Genomic DNA, 22,086 nt, shown 5'->3' with positions numbered 1-22,086 from the left:
TTTTGGAGCAGTATTTTGACATATATGTATCACGAAGTACAGTGAGTGAGTTCTGTGATGCTAAGTGCCAGTCTGGGTTTGGTGGCAATTAAAAAAAGAAAACAAAATGCATAAACCAACAATGGATAGAATCAATGCAGTTTCCAAGCATCTTTGGAAGGTAAACAGGGCAACGTTATGAGGTGATGTTGAAGCTGTGAGGATCACAGTCCTATGCCGTCAGCCATGGAGGCAGGGCTATATGAGAACAAAGGAGTACAACATGTTATGCCATTTGAGGAAGAAGTACAAACTTCTATGTGGTCTATTCAAGATTTTTATTTCCAAAAATGGTACCTTCAAAATTGGATATTCATAATTTTTTCCTTTGCTGCACAAGTGAACTAAGCACATAAAACCACACGCACAGGAACCCATCTATATATACATACGTTTCACATAATGTCAATATGAAATGGGTAACATTTTTTACACTTGATGTAGTCAAGGCTCTCCCACCAGAGGTAGCAGCAGTGGCTCCACTTCCAGCTATTGGTCTCAGAAAAGGTTAATGAAGTCTACTAAACTGCGTAAAACCCCCTGCCTTACAGCCAGAACTCTTCTTTGCCTCTTTTTCAGACTCTTTCCTCTCCTGACCTTTAGTTAAAACTTTTCTTTAAAATTTTCAAATAGATTTGCAGTCCTTTATCATCTTAAACCCCTTGTCCAAGTGTTATCTGTGATGTGCTATCAAAACTCTAGGAGCTGTGCTATTCCTGACCACAGCGCTCTCCTAGTAACAGTACTATTTTTATTGACAGTTTTACTAGTAAGCTTCGATGCTTTTTTTCTGTAATGCTAATACCATTAGTGGTGCTATAAATGTAATGGCACAGCCAGTAAACCACAATTATGTAGTCCTTTTTTCAGTTGGTTTCCCAGAACTCACATCAGTCTTGCTTATTAGTGAAATGTTCAAATAGAAGGAAGATTAGTAGAGGCATCATTTGCTGCCAAGGTCAATTAAAATTTGCTGCTTCAGTGTCACTTAGCTATTGTACAGTCAGCTGAAGAGCTGATACCTTTAAGGACATGTTTAGGGGAAATACTGCATGGTAAAAGATGCCCAAGCTCTAGGAGTGGGTCAGTCCATCTTCTTCAACCTTCCTCTTGTTTCTCCTACACAATATGAGCCTGTCACCATTTATGCCATGCTGTGAGCGACCAGAGAAGACTTGTTGAGTTCAGTGAGCAGGTTCCATATGAAATTATCAGTAGTGGCCATTAGTGGTCAGCCTCTGGGTGCAATGGAAGCAGGGTCAAAGGGGCTGGTGAGGAACAGGTGTAAAAGGTGCCTCTATATTAATGACAGGAGCCTCAGCAACAATCAGAAGGAGCTGAAAATGTTTAGTCTTGATTTTACTTAGTTCGCTACTGGGTTAGATTTTATGACTAGAGCATTAGCATCAATAGTTCCAGATTGAAAGATGGACTGGGGAAAACAGGGTGGTTCCCAGCTGTAGAATATCTTAAAAATGTAAAAGACAAGTATGGTCCTAAGCATGTAGGTTGCATGCGACCTGTGGTGTTCACTTCATCCAGCCTCCTGTTTGAAGCAGGACTGTTTCCAGCACTACGTCACATCAGCCATGGCTTTGTCTATCCAAGTCTAGGAGAAGAGTTTGCACAGCCTCTCTAGGTGACCTCAGGAGGTGGTGGAGCTGCTCGCCTGCCTTCGTTCATAGGCAAAATGGAGCAGAGTTAAGTTCTGTCAGCAAAGACTTGGGAATTAAATGTGGAATTAATTTGCTTAGCTGGATTTTGTGGAAGTAGGCCTTGTCAAATAAACTTCCTCTCTTTTCCTGATAGGGATATAGTTTTAGTTGCTCTTCTGCTTTGCTTTAGTGCGGTTGACTTCTGGTGAGACACTTGCCTCACGAGCACATGATATTCTGATTAATTTTATTAAATAACCCCAACAGATCTTAAAAATAGCTGTAAAATGAGTTTAGGATTAATCAGATGATCTAAAACTAGGAGCGTTTTTAGGACTTGACTCTTACTGAAGTTATTATATATTTTTTTTAACAGTCTGTGTGCTTTTGCAGGTTTGCAGGTGACAAATTGTTTGTAGCAAGTGACTAAACGTCTAGAGTACATAAAATCACCTACTGGAATGGCTGCAGTAAAAATGCAATGTTTAGTACAAATAGGAGCTGAGGAGAATATTCACACTTATTACCTTACGCTGTGCTCCCTAGACCGTTGCTGGGCAGGTGAGGGTGCCTCCAGAGGGCCATTCGGTGTCGTGATGAGGTAGGAGTGAGACTCCTACCTATTGAGAGCCAGATGGCATCCGTGTGAATGTGCTCCACCTCTGTCTTTTTGTGTGTACTATGCATTTTATACTATTATGTTTCATCCTGCTGCCTTTACTGTGGTCCTTTGTGTTGCCCAGTTGTTCCAGAATGACGTGGTGAATCTCCTGTTAGCAATGGTTTCTGACTGGGCTACACCTCCCTGCTTCCGCTGCCCAAGTCAGAACGGGGGTTGTGCTAGTCAATGGAAAGAGATGAGACCCTCCAGACAGTGACTCAGAGCAGTGGGATGACTGGAGAAGCCTAAATTGGCCTGTCGTTCTGACTCACCCTTCAGAGGAGTCTGTTTCTCTCCATTTAAAACAGAAGGCGCCCCAGCAGGTGGAAGCTAGGTGATACGTTCCCTTTGGTGTCTGTCAGCAACTTCCATTAATGCATAAAACACCCCTGTGGTAGAACACAAAAAGAAGACCGAAGCAACGTGTAGGGCGTTGAAAAATGTGGTGCACACAAGCAGGTTGGGAGATTATTTGAAATGCTGAAATACCCTCGGTGGTTCACCATCAATAGCCAGCTCTCGGTGTGCCATCCTGGCAGAGCTGTGGCTACCTGGTGGCATGAACAAAAAGGGAACCATTAGGAAAAGTCAGGAAACAGTTTTTGCCTCAGTACACAGAACTGGTAAAAGTTCATTAGAGGCCCATGTTTAGTTCTGGAATCCGCAATTCTTAGTGGAAATACAGGGTATGTACAGCCTGAACATTGGTCAAGGGAGCCTTAAAAGAAGATGAAAGTGGGACAAGGGAACAGGTAGGGAACGGACAGTTCAGATGCATAAAAGTGCATAACTAGACATGGCAGCTGGGGGTGAAGGTAGAAATAAGTCAGTGGTTCCTCAGCAAGAGCATCATTAATTATTTGGATGGATTATATAAGGAGGTTGTGCATTCAGTATTTCTTGAAGTCTTCAGGAAAAGGCAGTATTTTTCTAAAGAAGGCTTTAAGGCATATTCCAGTGAAACTTCTAAAGTCTCTGTGCCCAGAAAATCAGAGAAAGTTATCAAGTCACAACATACGGCCTTAAAGTCTATGAGAAGAATCTTTTTTGTCAGTTGTTGGAGTATTATTATCTTTAACGTTGTTTATATTTTGACTTTACTATTTGAAAGCTAGTCAGTGCACGCAAATGTCAGAGTGCTGTGAGCAACTTCCCTGATTGTTTGTTTGAGGAGACACTATCCCGTGCTTGGCTTTGAAACTTGGCAAGCGTGGCTGATCTGGGAGAGGGCTTGGACGTAGAGTTTCAGTGATGAAATCCAGCTGATGTTCAAAGGGAAAGTCTACTCCCAGACCGCTCTTAGGAGGCCACTGTGAAAAAAGACACCACGAATATTGCTAAGCAAGCAATGAAAGTCGTGTGTTATAAATTTATGTGGTTCTCCCTCTTGTGCAAGTAAATAGTACAGGCAAGATCAGAAGTATGGACTTTCACAGCAGTATTTGCCAGCTTTCTCTCTTCTGTCTTCCTGATGCTTACGTGCCTGGGAAGGTAGATCACGTCTAACTGTATTCCTGAAGTCCCTACTGGGGCAAAACTCTAGCCGAGTTATAGGACTGAATCCTTAAGTGACCTTGCTGAAAACTACATTCACATCACATCTTCAGCAGAAAGTGAATCCCATCATGGGCTCCTCTGCTCTTGTTACCCCATTGCCTATGTTGGAGACAGATTCCTTATCTTGGCCCATTTCTGGGCAGGTGGAGGTTTTCACCTCCTTCCATCAGAGTTGTCGGTGGGGTTTTGGAGCAGCCTGCAGGTCTGTGGTAAATCCTGAACCCACACTGGGGCGGTTGCATCCTTCCCCTTGAGAGCCAGGAGCAGGGGGAGGCGTTGGCTGGGGCAGGGAGCGGGGCGGGCGGCCAGGCTGCCTGCGGGACCCAGGGCCATCAGCTTGATGCGGGGTCAGGGTCCACGGGGAATTCTGCTGCTCTTCTGTGGGGCGTTCACCTGCAATATTAAACACCATTAAATAGCCCTTTAAGTCTTTGGCAGCAGGGAAGAACGAAGGTAAGTGCAGGCAATTTGGCTTGCACTGAGCGGCTGGGTAGCACCTCACTGTTCACCAGGACTTCTCCTTGGGCCACCACGGTGAGCTGCAGGTTGGCTGGGAGGTGGTTCCCCCCCGGTGTATAGCAGAGCTTTGCATGCCTTTGGTGGTGGGCACCGGTGTTTTGTACGCAGCTGTTCCCTGCTGTGATAGTAAACATTTTGATTATTCCAAAGGCACTGCAAAAACCTGACACAGAAAAATGTTTCTCTGCAGTTTGCCCTAGATTTGGAAACTTTTGTCATTTTGTTGACATTTCTGGCTCATACTAGGTAGAAGTTATGCATTACATAAAAAAATAACAAACTATCAGAGGAGAGAGAGTACAATAAAATTATTTACTTCAGCTGGAGTGGGAATGGTCACCTGGTTATCGGTGAGTCTAAACGTCACCAGTGGGATGAGGAGAGAAGAGCTATTGTTCTTTGTGCCAGACTCATTTGTTCCTTTAATAAACGCTCCACTGCAAAGAAAGCTGAAGTCCTTAAGGGTAAAACAAGGATATGTAGATCTGACATAATCTGATCATACAGTCTCAGCAGTGTATGATCAGAGGCAATGGCGGGGGGGTGGGGGTGGTAATTACATTTTTTTTTTTTAATGCTATTTCTATATGCTTTCTTTAGCTCCCTATTGCCTTATTGCAGTTCATTTTACGTATTTGTTTTTCTCAATGCCCTAATTCTTAACGCTGTAGTTTAGTTCTTTCATTGTGGAAAGGTTTTACCAGCTCCTGACGTTCTTCCAGGTGGCATCTCTGTAGCTTTAGGAGTTATTTGTACATGAAGTTTCCCATAAAAAACACGTCTGTGAGGTCTGCAGAACCCGTCCAGATATTGCAGTGATATTACTGGTGAAGAGGTGAAGTAAATAGTTTGTGGGGTTTTTTTTAAACACAAAGTGCTACATACAGAAACATCTAAGTGGAAAGATCATAATTAAAAATAAACTGCATGAAGCTGCACTTTTTTTCTGAATATATTTGATGATAAATATTCATGTGCTTCTAAAGAGATGTTTTGGATATAGCTAAAGGGAGCTGCTTAAATGCAATTCAAAAGCTCACTCAGGCACGCCAGTATGCTGCCCTGCAGGTAGCGTTCATTCAGCCTCCAGAAGAGACTCCGAACCCTTGAGAAAAGGAAACAGGTGCTGATCTGGGAGGAAACTGCCACTTTCTCTCTTCACTCTGTTGAGTTATATTGTGGTGTCGATGGGAATGGAAAGGATAAAAAGTAAACTAAAAATGGTGTGGGCAACAATCCTGCTGTAGTCAGGATGAATGTGGGGATGGGCTGAAAACCTTATTAGCAGTCCTCTCTTTCCCGCTGTTTTTCTACGAACTAACTCTGAATTGCAAAAGGCAGCAGCAAGATGGTAAAAGGAGATGGTTGTAGGCTTAACTGAGCTGGTTTGAAGGAATCGAAGGTGATTAAGGTGGATTAGGTGCTTTGCACCGTTACTGCCGTCTGTACCTTGGGAGGTGATTCTAGCAGCAGGCTGGGCTGCCCCCGTGGCTTGGCTTCGTGACTGGCAGCTCGCAGGGGCCGGGGCACCGACACGTCAGGCTGCTGTCACATCCTGATGCATCTAGCGTGCTTTGGATGGCCAGCACATCTAGGTGCCTTGCTCAGCGTTGGAGGCAGGACACGGAGAAATGAGAAGCAGAACATTGGAAGTAGGTGAGGGTAGAGTAGCTGCCCAGGCATGAAGGAAAGCTGGTTCACATGAAAGGATGAGGATGTTTTACTGTCCTGAAGGAGCCAATAGTTAACAATAGCAATAGCTGCTCTTTCCTGCAGGGGGGGGAGGAGGGCAGGGAGGGGGTTAGGTGGGTATGTAGTGCCCCTTTTGCCTTATACATGCACAGTCATATACTGACTTTTTAAACAGTCTGCCCATGCAGAGCTCGTTGCAAGATCAGGCTTGACCTAAATTTTAAACAGGGTGGAAGTGGGAAGTGCAACATGGTCATGCAAATCATTTGGCTCCGTTGCAGGTACTTCTTTGAGTTTCATGTTAGGTAAAGATAATGCACCAGGAGCAGAGTGCAATTGCGTAATTAAGATGGCAGCTTTCATTTTGTGCTGGGAAAGAACAAATGATTACATTTCTCCAGGAGAGTGAATATTCAAGGCTTCCCAGTGTCAGAGTAGCCTGTTTGTTTTTGTTGTGTGTCTCTAAAACCACCATGACTTTTAGGGGAGCTGTGATTACTCAAGATTACAGGAGATGTGATTAGATGAAGGGGGTGTTTGTTATATGGGTTTCACCTGGACTCAGACTTCTTACTTTGCATTTAATTGTGAAGAGCTGGAGTGTTTGTGTTCCTGGAGGTCAGGAATGTGGGTCTGTTCTGGGGTGGCTGCTGATGCCATGAAGCGCTGGTGTGCCCTCAAGAGGGATTTGGCTTTAAACAAAAGCAGTCTGTGTATAACTCACCTTCTTCAGAACCAGGTACCTTACAGCTGCTTCTTAAGAATGGATGAGCTCTGTGATCATGGTTGCTTTAAAAGGAAAAACCTTTATTAATTCTCGTTAAATGAAAGTCCTGACTTTCTGCATATGGGCTGTAGGTTGTTCACTTGTTGTCCAGATAGGAATGTATCTTGAAGGAGCACATGTGGCCCATGCTTGCTTTTCATCCAGTGTGCACTACACAAGCCATGCTTGTGTCTTAGGTACATTTCTTCCTGCTGTAATATCCCCCAAGCTAGCTAAGTCAAGGGAATCTACCTTAGGTCTGAGTTTTTAATATGTAGCCCCTGATTCTGTATTTTGTCAGGCTTAGTGAAACAAGCGCTTGCTGTTTTAGTCTGCCATAAGGTATCCCAGACTTCTTCACAAAATGGGAGAAATTAATAGCTTCTCACCAAGTTTCAGAGCCAGTGTTGTGCGTATCGGGTAACTGACTGTAAACAGTAGTCCAAACACTTTTTTTTTTTTTTTTAAATTCTGCTAACATTCATGTTCTTATTAGTTAGAAGTTTTGATGTTTTCCCTTTTCTCTTCAGATGACACCGGCTGTCCTAGTAGCCAGTCAGTATCTCCAGTTAAGACGCCTTCTGATGCTGGAAACAGTCCAATCAGTTTTTGCACTGGTAGCGATGGAGACTTCTCCAGGAAGAAATTCAGTCCAGGGCCAATGAGTGAAGGGACCCCGCAGCTGGCTCGATATAAGAAGGAGACAAAGACAAGCCTTGTAAAGCCCGGTGAGTATAGTATAGTTCCTTTCATTTCTTTAATTACACTTTCTAATTGACTAGAACATCTACAGGGGTGTACATACATTGTTTTATGCTGCCCATGACACCACTAATGCTGATAGAAAATAAAAAAAAATAGTTGGGCTCTTTCTACAGAGCCACCTGCAAGATTTGAAAATACTATTGGTATTAGCTTTTTCATGATAATATAATTAATTGATATGTTCACTTTCTTTTATGAAGCTCGATAGTCATGTTAAATAACAACTGAAGTTGATTTTATCCTGTTTCATGGTAATTGCACACATATTTCACAGGCCAAAGATAAATGACACTTATTATTAAAGCAAAGAATTATAGTTGTCTGATATTAGATTTATCGTTGGATCCTGCCTAAAGTTTATGCTGCTAGGCTGTGATATCTCTGGGGATAAAACATGTCAAACCAAGGCAAGATAACGGGCAGCCTTGTGGGAGTTGGGCAGATGTAGATCCATACTGCGCTGGCTGAATCCAGAGCATGTCTCCCCTTGCCTCCAGCTAATGGCCCACCTCAGACCACCACCTACATCAGCACCTCCTTGTCGCACATCCAAGGCTAAATGTCCCGGTGCGTCATTGGCTGCTGTAATTTTAATGAGTAGATATGAAATGTTTTTGTGATGTATGTACAGGCAGCTCTTAATTACAAATGGTCAGGATATTTGTGCTGTTATTTCATTAATCGTGGAGGCAGAGAGGATTTTGACCCTGTACAGAGCCAGCTGCAGAACTGACATCGTTTATGAGCTCAGGTACCTCCTGGCTATGCTGTTTCCAGAGTCATTTTACCTCTGGAAGCAATTTAGATAGATAGTTTCATGAGGAGCCAGCTCAGATTTACTAGCACCCTGTTTAATCCAGAAACAGTAGAGAATCTGTTACAAAAACCCTTCACTGGCTTGGTCATTGAAAGGGCTGATTAAATCTGACTTGCCACTATCCCTGCAAGTTCTTCAGCTCATTTCATAGTGTTACTTGAATGCTCCCAGCCTCCCATTGCTCTGCATAATGGATGATAGATAATATTTTTTTCAAGGTTTGTTTTCTGTTCCATTAAAATCAAGGAATCTAACGCAGGCAGAATGCAGTGGATATGGTATATGACAGTCAAATCTGCAGCCATTGCTGCCACAACGATTTTGTATGTGAATATGGATGTAGCTTAGCAAAGTGTGGATAAAGAATTGGAAAGTTATTTTTCTACTGAAGAGTCCTATTCACATGGAGAAGAGTTATGCACTTGTTTCAATAAATTACTTAATTGTTTTGGGTTATTACACTTAAATTCACCTGTAATATTAAGTTATTAGCCTTTTGTAGTAATAGTCAGAAGTCATCTTCATTTTAGTTGATGGTATTGTTTCAAGTCTTTGAATTGACTTAGTTTAGGTATTCTTGTAGGTGGGCCATTCTGTAGATGTCGGTACCTCTGCATTGATTGATCTCTAAGGCTGGAAAACTTGTCTCTGGAGTTCAAGCATATCGCTCCCAAGAGCCACCAAAACTCTCAGAGAAAGAACCAGGTCTGATTTACAGAGTACTTTTAAGCTCCTCCTGCCAAACATCTCTCACCTTTTTAGTGGAAAGTTGTCAAAAACCACATCGTAGTCAGTGTGAGAGCTGACACAGGTGAGGGACGTTCCTGAAATTGAGAACACGCCAGGGGACAGCTGGAATTCATTTTCCTCACTGTTGGCCACAGGGGTTAATGCAATTCTCTCCCATTGCTATCTCTTGGCTTCAGGTGGATCCAGTCCCTTCCCCATGACCTACTTGCACGTGAATTTCTGGTGACTCAGTCGGGAAGATCTAGGCCTTGTGCAAAGAGGAGGTATCGTCATGTAGCAAAACACACAGGGAATAACAGGGGAGCAGCAGAAGGGAAGTGGGACGTGGGAGGAGGATAACAGCAATGTGTCCTTGTCATATGTAACCTAGTTCTGCATGCATCTGGATACCTCAAACTACAGTGCAAAAGGGGTTGTGCGTAATATCTTCCTCTCTACCAAAAGCCCTTACTGATTTATGGAGATAATCTCTACTTCATATTTATCTGAAACGTCTTGTGATAATGACCACATAGCAGGAGCCAGACAGGAGAGACACAAATCCAGCCTACCCCTATCTTTTACAGACTCTGTCCTGTGCTACATTTTTGTAGGCAAGTACATCAATCAGTGTGCACCTTCAAAATGCCTGTCATTTTGCTGAAAATTTATGTTTCCAGGATTGTTTTCTTGGAACATGCTGAATCTCAGAAGTAACACTCACACAAATATTTAGATAATTCAGGAAATGTCAGAGTGGGATAGCACTGAGAATGAACCCTGGGATGTTTTCAGGCTGTTGCCAAGCTCCAATGCTTTTCTGCTACTCTAGCAACATCACTTCATCTTTCTTTTCTGTACTTCAAAGTATGAAATACAACATACGTTTTTTTTCTTTAACAGCCTAAGGCATTGTTATATGGATCTAAATTATCTTCACCTCTTTAAGTATTAACAAACTAGATTTGCGTATCATTCATAATTTATGTTATTTACATAGCGAACCATATTTAATCCTGAAATGCATTATCACTGCATCTTACTAAACCTCTAAAAGATTTATAATCATGAGAACATTATTCATTTGGGATAGTTGGTAATCTTTTTGTTGTACATTAAATCCAAATCACTGTGGTGTTATAGGTGAATTGGGTTTAAAATCTGTGCCTGCTTTCCCAGGAAAGGACGGAGAGGACAGGAACATTAAGGAAGACATATAGCATCCACTCTAGGAGAAACTTACAAGCCTTTTAATTTCAGGATTTTAGAAGTTCATCCTTCTTTTGGATGTCATTCAATTATGCAATATTAAAAGCATTAGAAAATGTGTTGCGGAAAATGCCCTCACAAAAAGGCACAAAAAGCTTAATTAACACAGACTTAGTTTTGTATCAAGATGCTGTGCTGAATCCTACAGTTTCTGTAATTGAATAAACAGGAGCATAAACACTTCCACATATTGACAATCTTGGTATACTCCTGCAAAGATCCATCCCGAATTCCTGCAGCTCACGTCCACATCTTGGTGAGAATAGTGGCAACTGTTTCGCTTTCGTTGACTGTCTTTCTCATCTTGTTTTTTGACTTCCATTAGAATGCTTAGTAAGATTCAACATCTGGATCTGCAAGCTGCAAAGTATTGATAAATTTCCAAATACATGTGGATAAAGAAGGGGATCTTGGGCAAGAGTTGTGTCGATAACTTTTAAAGGGCTTGCACGTTTAAAGTAACACAGAGATGTGCTTCTATTTAAATGTCTGTAAGCATCATAATTTTAGAAGGGCACCTGATCAGCTGACGATGTTCAGCGTTTCTGGCAAAAGTTCTGGTCTTACTTTCTTGTTTTTGTTGCTGTGGGCACACTTGGGACAGTTCACTGAATGAGCCGAGGTTACTGTTGGAGCTGCCTCTTAGAGCCCGTGGAATTGCTGAAGTTTCACATGAAATTATTAAGACTTAAGATAAGACATTAAGACTGTCACAGACTCATCCCTTCTGCACCTTCAGGAGCCTGCAGAGTAGAGGTCTAAGGTGTCCCTTCACACACCACTGCGTGAAAGGAGGCCATGGTGAGCCACAGTTAGGGTTGGCTCCCAAACCTTGTAAAGACTGGCTGGCTGTCATTCCCAGCTTGGTTCAGTAATAACCATTCCAGGTAGCAGCAGACTACGCAAAAAAGCTATTATTTTTCACTGCTGATAAAACATCTGGCCATCTGTTACTGACTCTGGCTAAAATAGCAACATTTTGGATTATGCGGCAGTTGGACTGCAATGGATTGTATTTGAAGAAGGGCAGTCACTGAGAACTCCAGCATTAAAACTTCGGTCTGTTCAAATTAGTGGGCAAATCTCAGAGGCTTTCACCACACAGAGCACCTACATTTGTTGGACAGTAGGAAATAAGCAGAAATTAAGGAACATGACATTCCACATGAACACAAGAAAACACTTTTTTTTTTAACTGTGACAGTGGTCAGACAGTGGCTAGGTTGCCTAGAGAAGTTGTGGGTGGAGGCTCCATCCATGGAGATACTCAAAACTCAAGTGGACGCAGTCCTGGGCAGGCTGCTTCAGCTAGGCTTGCTTGAGCAGGGAGTTGGACTAGGTGGTCTCAAGAGATCCCTTCCACCCCCAGAGATTCTGTGGTTCTGTGTTCTCCGGACTGTTTTCCCTTTAAATAGTGCATCACTCAGATCTGTATTTAAGTAGTTGCAAGGCACAATTTGTGCTTTACCTGCCCTATCTTTCATGTCTGTGGGCTGCCATTTCACTTATAATGAGTTCATAGAAATGAAAGAATAAAAAAAGAAACTTTTAACAATCGCTATTCAATTAAAAATGTCATTTAACTTTGAGCCATAGTAAGCATTGTTGTACTCAGCGTGTGTTGCCAGTATGATCTTCTCTACTTCTTGATGGTGAATTTGTCAAGTCACGAGTGAATGAGCCTTGGGTTAGGATGTCCCAGTCTGAACACATTAAACTTTGCAGGCTTTACGACTATTAGGAGTTTTAGTAGAGACAGGTGGAGCAGACTGTATTGGACTTAAATTGGTTGTGAGATGGTGTAGGTGCAGGTGCTTTTTCAATCGGTGTTGGAGCTGATGGTAGTTAACAAAAAGGAGGCAAGGAAATGACGCTCGTTATTTGGGGATATTACAGTTAGAGCTAAATAAACCAAACAGATTAGATAGTAAATGCAGGTGTTGGCTGCAAATTATGTCTTGCTGTTAAAAATGTCTAGCTCTTAAAACGTAGCACTCTCTTCCTGCTGATTTTTTTGTGTTGGTGTTTGAGGATTAGATTGCAGGATACTAAATGTCCAGAAATTCATTTCTGGGGGCAGCTTGTGCAAGCAAAGAGTAGTGGCTAGTTAATCCAGTAGTGTAACATTAGCAGATAAGTTTATTATCCATATTGCTCTACTTCCATATGTCTCAGTATGCGAAAGGCGGTCACTTTGGTTGATTTAAAAACAAAACGTAAAAGCTCTGATTTAGGTTGTTTTACTGACATCTGGCTGTAAGATTTTACAGCTTTTTTGTCAGCTCGCTCCCTCTCTTCAGCATGACAGTGTGGGAATAAGTGTCTGACTGATACATATGTCTGTATGTCCTTCACTTAAAAAACAGATGAGTTTGTGTGTAGTTCTGCGAGAGGATTGTATTAGAGGTAATCCTGGAAGTGTACTTCAGTCTCAAGAACTTCGCCTTTCTGATTGCAGAAGGATGCAACGATAGGACTTTGTTTTCTCTTGGGAAGACTGATAAAATATTAGAAAGACATGTTTTACTGGTGCATGTATCCAAGAACATTGTATCTTGTATTTGCATGGCTTTTGTTCATTCTCCGTACCAAATATCTGCAAGCAGTGGGGAAAATAATAGAACTGTTGTCCCCGTTGTTCAGGAACAGCAGTACAGAATACGAAAAACAAGTTACAGAATGTGCTAACTTGAGTAGGTCCTGTGGCGTGCAAAGGGGTTCATTGTTCTTTATTACTACTTGGTACTTCTACCTCTTACGTTGAAATACTTTCAAAAATGCTGCTGGTGTACTATGTATTCTAAGGCAAAGTCACATTGTTTGGTTTAAAAAAAAAAACAACAAACCAACCAAAAAAAAAACAACAGAAAACCTGTAGTTGGAGGTAGCAATCTACTTTGACTGATCCCTAAAATAAATTGGTGTGCTTCATTTTACAAGTAGGATCACACAAAGGTGAGAGCGCTGAGAAGACTGGTGACCTCAGTGTAATCTGTCTTTCTGCTGCGACTTATTCAGCAGTACTTTATGACCCACATTCCAAGACGGCACCTTTTCTGGGAGAGGGATAATTAAGAACAAGGGTATGTCAAAGAACATTTAACCCGGTTACAAATGCAAGATTTAATCACCATGCACCCATCCTGCAATCAGCCATAACTTTACTTGTGCTGTGAAGATGGGAAGATCTGTGCCTCCATTCCTGAGAATATTCAGATAGTTAAGCATGTGGCTGGTGTCATGTCTGTAGGAATACTGAAATTAGGAGATGAGCTACACCTGATTCAGTGTATTTTAAATAATCGGTCATAGAACAAAAAGATTGGTCTGAGGATGGACCGAGTGAAGTAAGTTGATAACAAATGATGGAGCATCTTGCCTATGGCTCTAAGTTCTCCATATATTTCTTTTGTACCTCCTTAAAGTTTTTGAATTAATAATAAGCATCTCTTGATGTGCCTGTGTTTATTGATAAGCATAAATCCTCAGGGGTGCAGGGGAGCTTGCAAGTGAAAAGAGGTAGAACAAAAGCCCAGGTTCCTTGAGTAGCTTAAACCTTATGAGGATGGGCTTTAGCTTGAGCATTAGATTTTTAAGCAGCTCGATACTTGGCAAAGAGCAGATACACAGTGGTCAATTGCATGTGTTTGTGGAAGGCTTTCCATCTGCTTTTTAAAACATCACCTTGGCAGTAGAAAGGGAGGAAGCACTTGAGGATGTGTCATCTTTCCCAGATGTAAGCACATGGTTCAAATGCCTCACTTCTGTCCCGCAGATCACATAACTATCCTGATGTTCAGAGCCAATGGTATGCAACATTTATTTCCTGTACAGTTTTAATCTTACTTTTCTCTCTTTCTTATTTGTGGACTTGATAATTTTTTGGGGGACAATAAAGTTTCTGAGATCTTTTCTAACACAGAGTTTAACAAATACAGTTGTGGCAGTTTTCAACCCTGTTCCTTTTTCTCATTTGCCTTTTATTTTGGGCCTACACAAAATAGCTACTGCTGATTTTTTTTAAATGTGTTTCCGGATAATAATTCTGTATGCACTGAGCCCTCCTGCATATTTTCCTGATGGGATCCGCTTTAATTTCACGTCTGTTGCTATGGAGCTGTGTAGATTTGCTTACTTGACCTGCCAGCACAGGGAGTTATTAAAGACTCGGTCGCCATGGGTACCAGAGGACCAGGGTGTGCTTCGCAGGGAAATGAACATACACATCTCGCCCTCCAGGAGTGAGGATGCCATGTCTGGGTTCAAGCCCATGCTACCCTCAAAGCTTGCATGCTGCAGTTGAGCATGGCGGGGTGTCACCCTGTGAAGGTTTGGTGTGTTGTAGCAGTCGGTGCTGTGAGGTCTGGAAGGCGACCAGCACTGGGAGGTCTGGTGGTGGGGTGGCAGCCGCTGTTGAGGGGTCCACAGCCCAGCCCTTCCCTCCCCCCCCCCCCCCCCCCCCCCCCCCCCCCCCCCGCCCCACATGCTTCAGAATGTTTGGGTCTCTATGACAGTTTTTACAGAATCATAGAATGGTTGGGGTTGGAATGGACCTTAAAGATCATCTACTTCCAACCCCCCTGCCATGGGCAGGGACACCACCCACTAGACCAGGTTGCCCAAAGCCCCATCCAGCCTGGACTTGAACACTTCCAGGGATGGGGCATCCACAAACTCTCTGGGCAACCTGTTCCAGTGCCTCACCACCCTCACAGTAAAGAATTTCTTCATGATACCTTATCTAAATTTGCCCTCTTTCAGTTTAAAACTGTTAGCCCTCATCCTATCACTATGCTCCCTGATAAAAAGTCCCTCCCCCATCTTTCCTGTAGGCCCCCTTGAAGTACTGGAAGGCTGCTACAAGGTCTTCCTGGAGACCACCCCATTTTGGAGAGGTACCTCTCAGTTGGGTCAACAGAAGACCCAGCACAGCCAGTAGATCCTGTTGGAGCTCCTCTCTCTGGCATATATCCCTTGGTATTTGTGATCCAGAAGAGGTGAAATTTGAATCTACAAGTCTCCTTAGACAACCTTCAGGAGCTGTGGGCTGCGACTAGGGACTGGCTGTCTTCCTCTGGTCCAATGACTGGTCCCATTGCTCATAGGAGGTCAAACAGCTTTAACGGGTGAATCTGACATTTCCATTCTCCTGGGGTTTACAGGACTTGTTTTGGATGTGAGGGAGATGTGAACTCTTGTTTTTGAGCCAAACTGGGTAGAGACGGCCTGTAATTTTTCTGACCTGAATTCCATATCTGTAATGTTGTTGTAATTGTCTCTGCCTTCACAAGCACACTGAAGTCCTACTTTGTTTTAACAGAGATACAGTGAATAAAATCAGTGAATCTAATGTGCAGTCTTTCTGAACAAATATATAAGCATTTACTTTAGGATAAGATAAACAGTACCTTAAACTCACTGGTTATACCGACTAACTCTCTGTTGACTGAAAATGGGACCAAGGTTGGCTCAGACATGGGTGTCTACATGAGAGACATCCACGTTTAGTCAAATGAATCCCACCCCCATCTCCTGTGGTCCTTATCAGGTCTCTGCAACTCTGCTTTTAGCTCCTACTGAAGCCAAGTCCCGCGTCTGCCTCTTCTATTTCTCTTTTTGAAAAACAAAACAAAAAAAACCACAAACAAACAGAAAGGAAAGTCAGTCTTAAACATTCACTTGCAGAAGAAAGTTTGTGTTTAAAGATCACACGTGGATCTTCCAATAGGTCTAATTAGGTGCCTTTTCCTCTTCTGTTCATCCCTTATAAGCTCAGGCATGCTCTGTTTGTCCTGTTTCTAAGGACCATGCCCAAGGTGCCTAGCATTGCACGAGGAGATTCTGTATCACAGAAGTGAAAAAAATGCCCTGTAACTTCCGAGAGACAATATTGGACTATAATCCAAATATAAGTATTTTGAGCCAAAGTTGCTTACAAAGTTAAGTAAAAATTATTAGCACGGTGCTATTTTTTTTTTTAGTTTGGATTTATATATATTTTAGATTTAAACTTTGAATTTAAACAAATTTGCTTGGATTGATGTAGAAAACAAGTTCAAATAGCCAAGTATTTCTTTCAAATGAGAACAAGCAAAGTAGCAGCTACAAAGAGTGTTTTGGCTTTAAAGTGTTTCGTATTTTGAACCCAAATCTACAAGTTCCTGATAAAGTGGCCTAGAAAAACAATCTTTTAATTCTGTGTCACAAATTTTATAGTCTGCCCTCTTCAGAAAAATTATTCCTGGTGTTGCTTAGTAGAGACGTAGGCAATTAGTGGTTGGGCTGTGGCCTCTCAAGACATACGTATATCTCTTTTTGTTCAGAAGACTCCCGGGCTGCAGCAAGCGCCCAGATGTCACAGTGAAAATGGAGGATCCAAAAAAGAAGCCAGCAAGTTGCAAAGGAGGAACTGGCAAGTAAAAGGTGAAAGTCTGAGTCCCACCTGACCCGAGATAGTGACCTGCCCGGCTGTGAGCTGGTGGCACATGCTCCCTGCAATTCAGGGTCTGGGGCACAAATCTTCTGCAGTTAGGAGCTTATCTCCTTCCTCACAATGAAAAATCAATAAATAAAAGGAGGTCCCCATTATTTAGTTCAGTAAAGGGAAAAGAAAATTACATTTAGATGCGTTTGCGCCTCTTTTGGAGGATGGACGGGCACAAAGGAGCAGAGAGCCCTCATAGCGGGCTGCTGGGCCGGCTGAGGGGATGCGGGCAGCCGCTCCCAGGGCGGCTGCTCCACTTTGGATAATTTAGTAACCGTTTTACTGTGGGTTTGAAGCCGAGTTCCCAGCAGGCACACCATAACTCCTTTCTCTCTCTGGCCTGTTAATTGTCCCGCTCCAGATGTACAGAAAGTGGGACAGCCACCGTTACAGGGAGGCTGTGGCCGCCGGATCAGGATGGCCGCAGTCTCCAGCTGGGCCTCGCGCTGGGTCCCTGGGGGCCACGGTTCGGACCGCACACCGCAGTGCGTCAGGCACGCCGATATGGGAGTTCTGCAGGGGCTGCCTGGGCTGAAGGACAGGGTGAACATGTGCCGGCCAGTTCATCTTTTAGCTCCAAATGCCTTCTGCTAGAGATGCAGGCCTCCTGGGGATTGCAGGGACGTGCTCCTGCGTCTGGAAAAGCTGGCAGAGTGCCTGGCGTAAGAAGGGCACTGGGGTTTAGAGGGCACAGTTGAGGCAGGTTTGGAAGATGGCAATAGCTGTAATCTTTACTGGAAAAAAAAAAAATTATATATTCAAGAAGGTTTTTTTTCTCTCCTCTGCTAATCCGGAGTAGAATATGAGCCAAAAAAGAGAAACTGATGCCATACACACTGCACACTCTTAACTGTTTGTTTTAAAATACATGTGAGGTCAAGCTAGAACATGTTTTGTGATTTGTATATTTACTGCAGTGAATTTTCTGCTCCTCCTGGCTGTTTTCTGTGGTTTTCAGCCCACTTCACCTCCAGAGAAAGAAGTACCGTGCATACGAAAGAGGCCATTGTGAATCTTCCCTTAGGAGAATTTTTTTTTTTTGTGCTCTACTTTCAAATTACATTCTGTATTATTTATGCCAACATTTAAAATAGCTTTCTGATTCCCTGCTTAAAGTATTCTGAACCTACTCCAGCTACGTTTTACTATGCACAACTCCCACCAACCATCAGTTTTTATTTGAAGTCATTTTTCATGAAATAACACACATCGCAGCCAGAATCCTGTGTTACTGTTCCATGGTTTCCTTTACTGTTTTCCAGCTGTATTCCTCCTCCCCATGATAAACAGTGTTGCCAGTATTTATTTTTATCTTAGAATACACAAATTGCATTCCCTTAATCTCCCTTCATAAACAGTGGCCTGTGATCCTGTTATCATTATTGTTGACCTTTTTTGGAATTCCTCCAGGTTATTAATGCCTTTTTAATGAGAATCCTGGGATTTAAACTGTTTTCTGAGCAATGTTTACTCAAGAATTGATAGATTATTTCCTTTTGTATTTTCCTTTACATCCCGTATTTCTTTTTTGTCTGACATCTTATTAGGTTCAAAGTGGAGCTACGCAAATAACTGATGTGGGGGTTTGCTGCCAAATCAAAACATTGAAGAAAACCTTTGTTTCAGACTGAAGAAAGACAATATTCAATCTAAAATATTTGGACTGTTTGGGGAGATTTTTTTAATGTTTTTACCCCCTTTTTAAGAGAAGAAAGAAATTTGGCAGTTTCCAAAATTCAAGCATAATTTCAAACAGAAAGTAGAAAATTCTGGTTTTCCATTTTCTGTCCATGTTTCATTTAAATAGTTTCAGTGTTCTCTGAATTTTGTTTTTTGGTGACCAAATTACCTCCTGAAAGTCTTTGTTTCCCTCAGAGTGATTACTTTAAATAATTTTGAGCAGTATTGAGTGGATAGGTCTACTGTATTCCTTGTGCTTATGTATCTGTATTTATACATAGACACGGAAAGCTAAGGGACTGTATTTTAATCATGCAAATCTCATTTATGTGTTTTCATTTGGTCTGTTTAAGCAGTGATATTTTACTTGCTTTTATGTACCTAGATATGTAAATCCTGGTGAAGCTGTGTTTTAGATGCCTCCACTCTTGGTTTTCACTTGAAGTTATGATTCTCAGCTCAGGAGGAGCCTAGCAGAAGGGAGAAATAATACGTTCAGTTCCTGTTCCAATAAATAAACTAAAAATAAATAAATAAATAAATAAACCCAGCAGCCAGAAGAGCAACTAGGTAGAGGTTGCCCAACTTTGCCCAAAGCTCTAGATTGTAGAGCTTAGTTTTCTCAGGTGTGTTGGGCGCAGGGGTTGGGTAGGGTCTCCTGATGGAGGTGGCAGCTGTGCGAAACTCAGACCTGTTTGGATTCCCTTGTGTAGCAGAGGGTAATGAAGACAGGCAGGCATCCTAAAGTGGGTGGATTTACAGAGGAGCTGGAGAGGGGTGCGATGAGCTGAGCGGAGGGGTACCCATCTCCTCATTCGGTTCTTGCTGCTGGATGCGGTGCGTGTTCCTGGTGCTGTGGCGGGGAGATGATGTGCAGCCTCATCCCGTTCAAGGCTAAGTCTGGCCCTGAAGATAAGTCCCAGGTGGATCCTTTCTTTCCCCAGCAAAGCAAACAGCGGAAGAGAGCTTTCCTTGGGCTGATTTTGTGTGGACCCTGGTGTATTTGATGTAGCATGAAACACCCACCCCGGTGTGTAGACAGGAGCCGGGCATCAGACTGTTCAGCGCTTTTAAAGCCGACCTGCATCTAGGCATGCCGAGAAACAAGTTTCACGCAGCTGAGAAGCTTTGCTGATGGAGACCGTTGTAGGCGTTACCGAGTGAGGTGGCCCGTAGGGAAAGCACCACTTCCAGAAATCCCCCCTGGGAGCTGGGGACCTGGCATCCTTTCATAAATCCAGTCTCCAGCCACTGCAAACGTGGACATCGCTTCCCCAAGGAGCTTGAAATATATTGCCTTTAATGTGACATAACAAAATAGTGAACTTACCCTATAATAGCGTATCTTATATAAACCGTTACATAAAACGTATTTAAAGGAAATGAAAATTCTGCTGGGTTTGTTTTATATTTTAGTAGTATTACAAGCCTTGTCTTGCTTCCATGCTGAGGAACTTCATTACAGGTCTCTGTTCCTCCCTTCTCAAATTCTGTAAGTAATAGGAAGCTGTTGGCTTTCGAAATCCGGGCGGGCTGTGACTCTTTGCTGGAGTTGGCAGAATGCAGTGTGACCACAAACCCACAAGGATTAATAAGCTGAAAAAGCACAGGCTTCTTGTCTGTCATTTGTGCTTCTTAACGATACGGGTGCTATTGGGGGGGGGGGGGGGAAGCAGGAAATGACAGCAGTCATAACTTGAAATGCATTGCCCTCAGACCTACCTTGCCTTTGTTACTGTAAAATTTATAGTTTAGGCAACCAATCAATATACTGGGTAAGGTTTTACTGTTCGTTTCAATAGATGACATTCGAACTCTATTATTTTTTTGTAATCATTTCAACGTGTGCGTTACAGTAAATATTGATTAGCTTATGACAAATTTTCCTTTTCATCCTGGGGCTGCAGGGCTGTTTAGTTATTTACCTCCCAGATACGTTTCTCATTGCAGTATTTTTCTCTTCCCTGTTGAAAACATGCCAGGCTGATTTAAAATGTTTTATGCATGTTGTAATGAAAACCATATGTCTTATATTAAGGGTGACTGTGCAAAAGCTTTCAGCTGAATCAGGCTTAGCCTGCGATTTCATGCATTTGCGTATATGCAGTGAGCGCGTGCCTGCGCAGTTAATTGCTGTGCACCGGCCAGCCCCTCTCCTCCTCACGCATGGGAACCAGATTTAGGAGATGTGTTGAAGGGGCCTCTGAAAGCCCTTTGTTAAACTTCTGCCACCAACGTGACGGGAGGGCTGGGATGTTTTCCCAGCCTGTGATGGAGTTCGCTCCCTTTCTGTGTACTGCTAAGTCATCCCTGCCAAAGATGACATTTTCCAGCTCCTAAAAATACTTCAGACCAGCCTATCCATTTCCTTTCAAGCAGACCAAATAGTACCTCCAGGTATATGAAAAATCTTCTGAGGTGACACTACGTTCTTCCTTATGAAAGATACTTGTGTCCGTAGGTGGATTTCCATATACATTTTATAAAACTGTCTAATTCAAGTTGAATATTGTTATACAACTATCAGTGTATTTTTTGAACCTCCAGTCTCAACGTTTCTATAGAGGTTGGTGTAGCAAAGTAGCATCCTTCCGTCTCTGATCCAAAGAACCTTTTTGTTTGAACAGGAAGATAAGTTCCCCAGACTGTTCACTTCTGCTCCGTGAACATATGTTCCCCCTGGCAAAGGTCACTTCAGGCTGAGAAGAGAAAATTTATGGGAGCCATTTTTAAGGTGGTGTTAGAACAGCTCAAACTGCACATAGAAGCACAGAAAATAATTAGGTCAGGCTGATTTCTGTATGGAGAATCTCCTTAAGATATATAAAGCAGAAACAAAAAAACCCAACTTGCAGTGCTCTTTGTTCCAACATCCGCTTGTGGCTGCTCTACAAATCCATGAATTAAAAATAATTAAGAAAAACACAAGCCCAGATTATGGTGATATGCAGAATATACATGATGGCTCTCAGCCAATATCAGTAATTAGTTTGTAGTGACTGTGGTTTTAGAGAAGAGCTTGATTGATTGTGGTTTCACAGCATACACAAGTCACATTCTGTATTCATTTTGAGATCTGCAGTGCTTATAATTTGCATTAATGTAGTTCAGATTACTACCGAAACTGTAGTATTTAGATGAGATCAGAAAACTGCTTAATGAGATAAATTTTGATTATTTGATAACAAACCTTCTTCCAAAGTAAGAAGAATAAGCATGCAAAATGAGCGGAAATCAAGATAAATAATTAGTTTAGATCACACAACCAGCAGTCTGAATTGAGGAGATCATTTGTAAAACTGAGTTTAGATCCAGATGTGGGGAAGCAGGATCTGAGTTGCAGTTTTTCCCAAAAATCTCCTGTCTGATTTTGGAACTCTCCTCACACAGCAGGTTTGAACAGTTTATGAAGAGTCACACTGGAAGATTTTTTGCACTGTCTCTTTGCCAGCT

At 42.4% G+C, this 22,086-nt stretch overlaps 1 protein-coding gene across 3 annotated transcripts in view; it reads left to right on the top strand.

The window, feature by feature from the left end:
• The window catches only part of SYBU (syntabulin), a 41,934-nt gene that overhangs the window by 6,492 nt on the left and 13,356 nt on the right, over positions 1–22,086 (top strand). For all 3 annotated transcript variants that reach the window (XR_012585788.1, XM_074577693.1, XM_074577694.1), the window contains one exon: positions 7,420–7,617. Coding sequence is in view for 2 of the 3 variants with exons in the window: in XM_074577693.1 (XP_074433794.1) it covers positions 7,420–7,617 (198 nt within the window). In the remaining variant the exon portion in view is untranslated. The remainder of the gene's footprint in view (positions 1–7,419; positions 7,618–22,086) is intronic.

The sequence above is a fragment of the Larus michahellis genome, chromosome 2 (assembly GCF_964199755.1).
Source record: "Larus michahellis chromosome 2, bLarMic1.1, whole genome shotgun sequence".
Lineage (NCBI taxonomy): Eukaryota > Metazoa > Chordata > Aves > Charadriiformes > Laridae > Larus > Larus michahellis.
The sequence above is the reverse complement of the archived record's forward strand: the minus strand, read 5'-3'. Positions and strand labels throughout refer to the sequence as shown.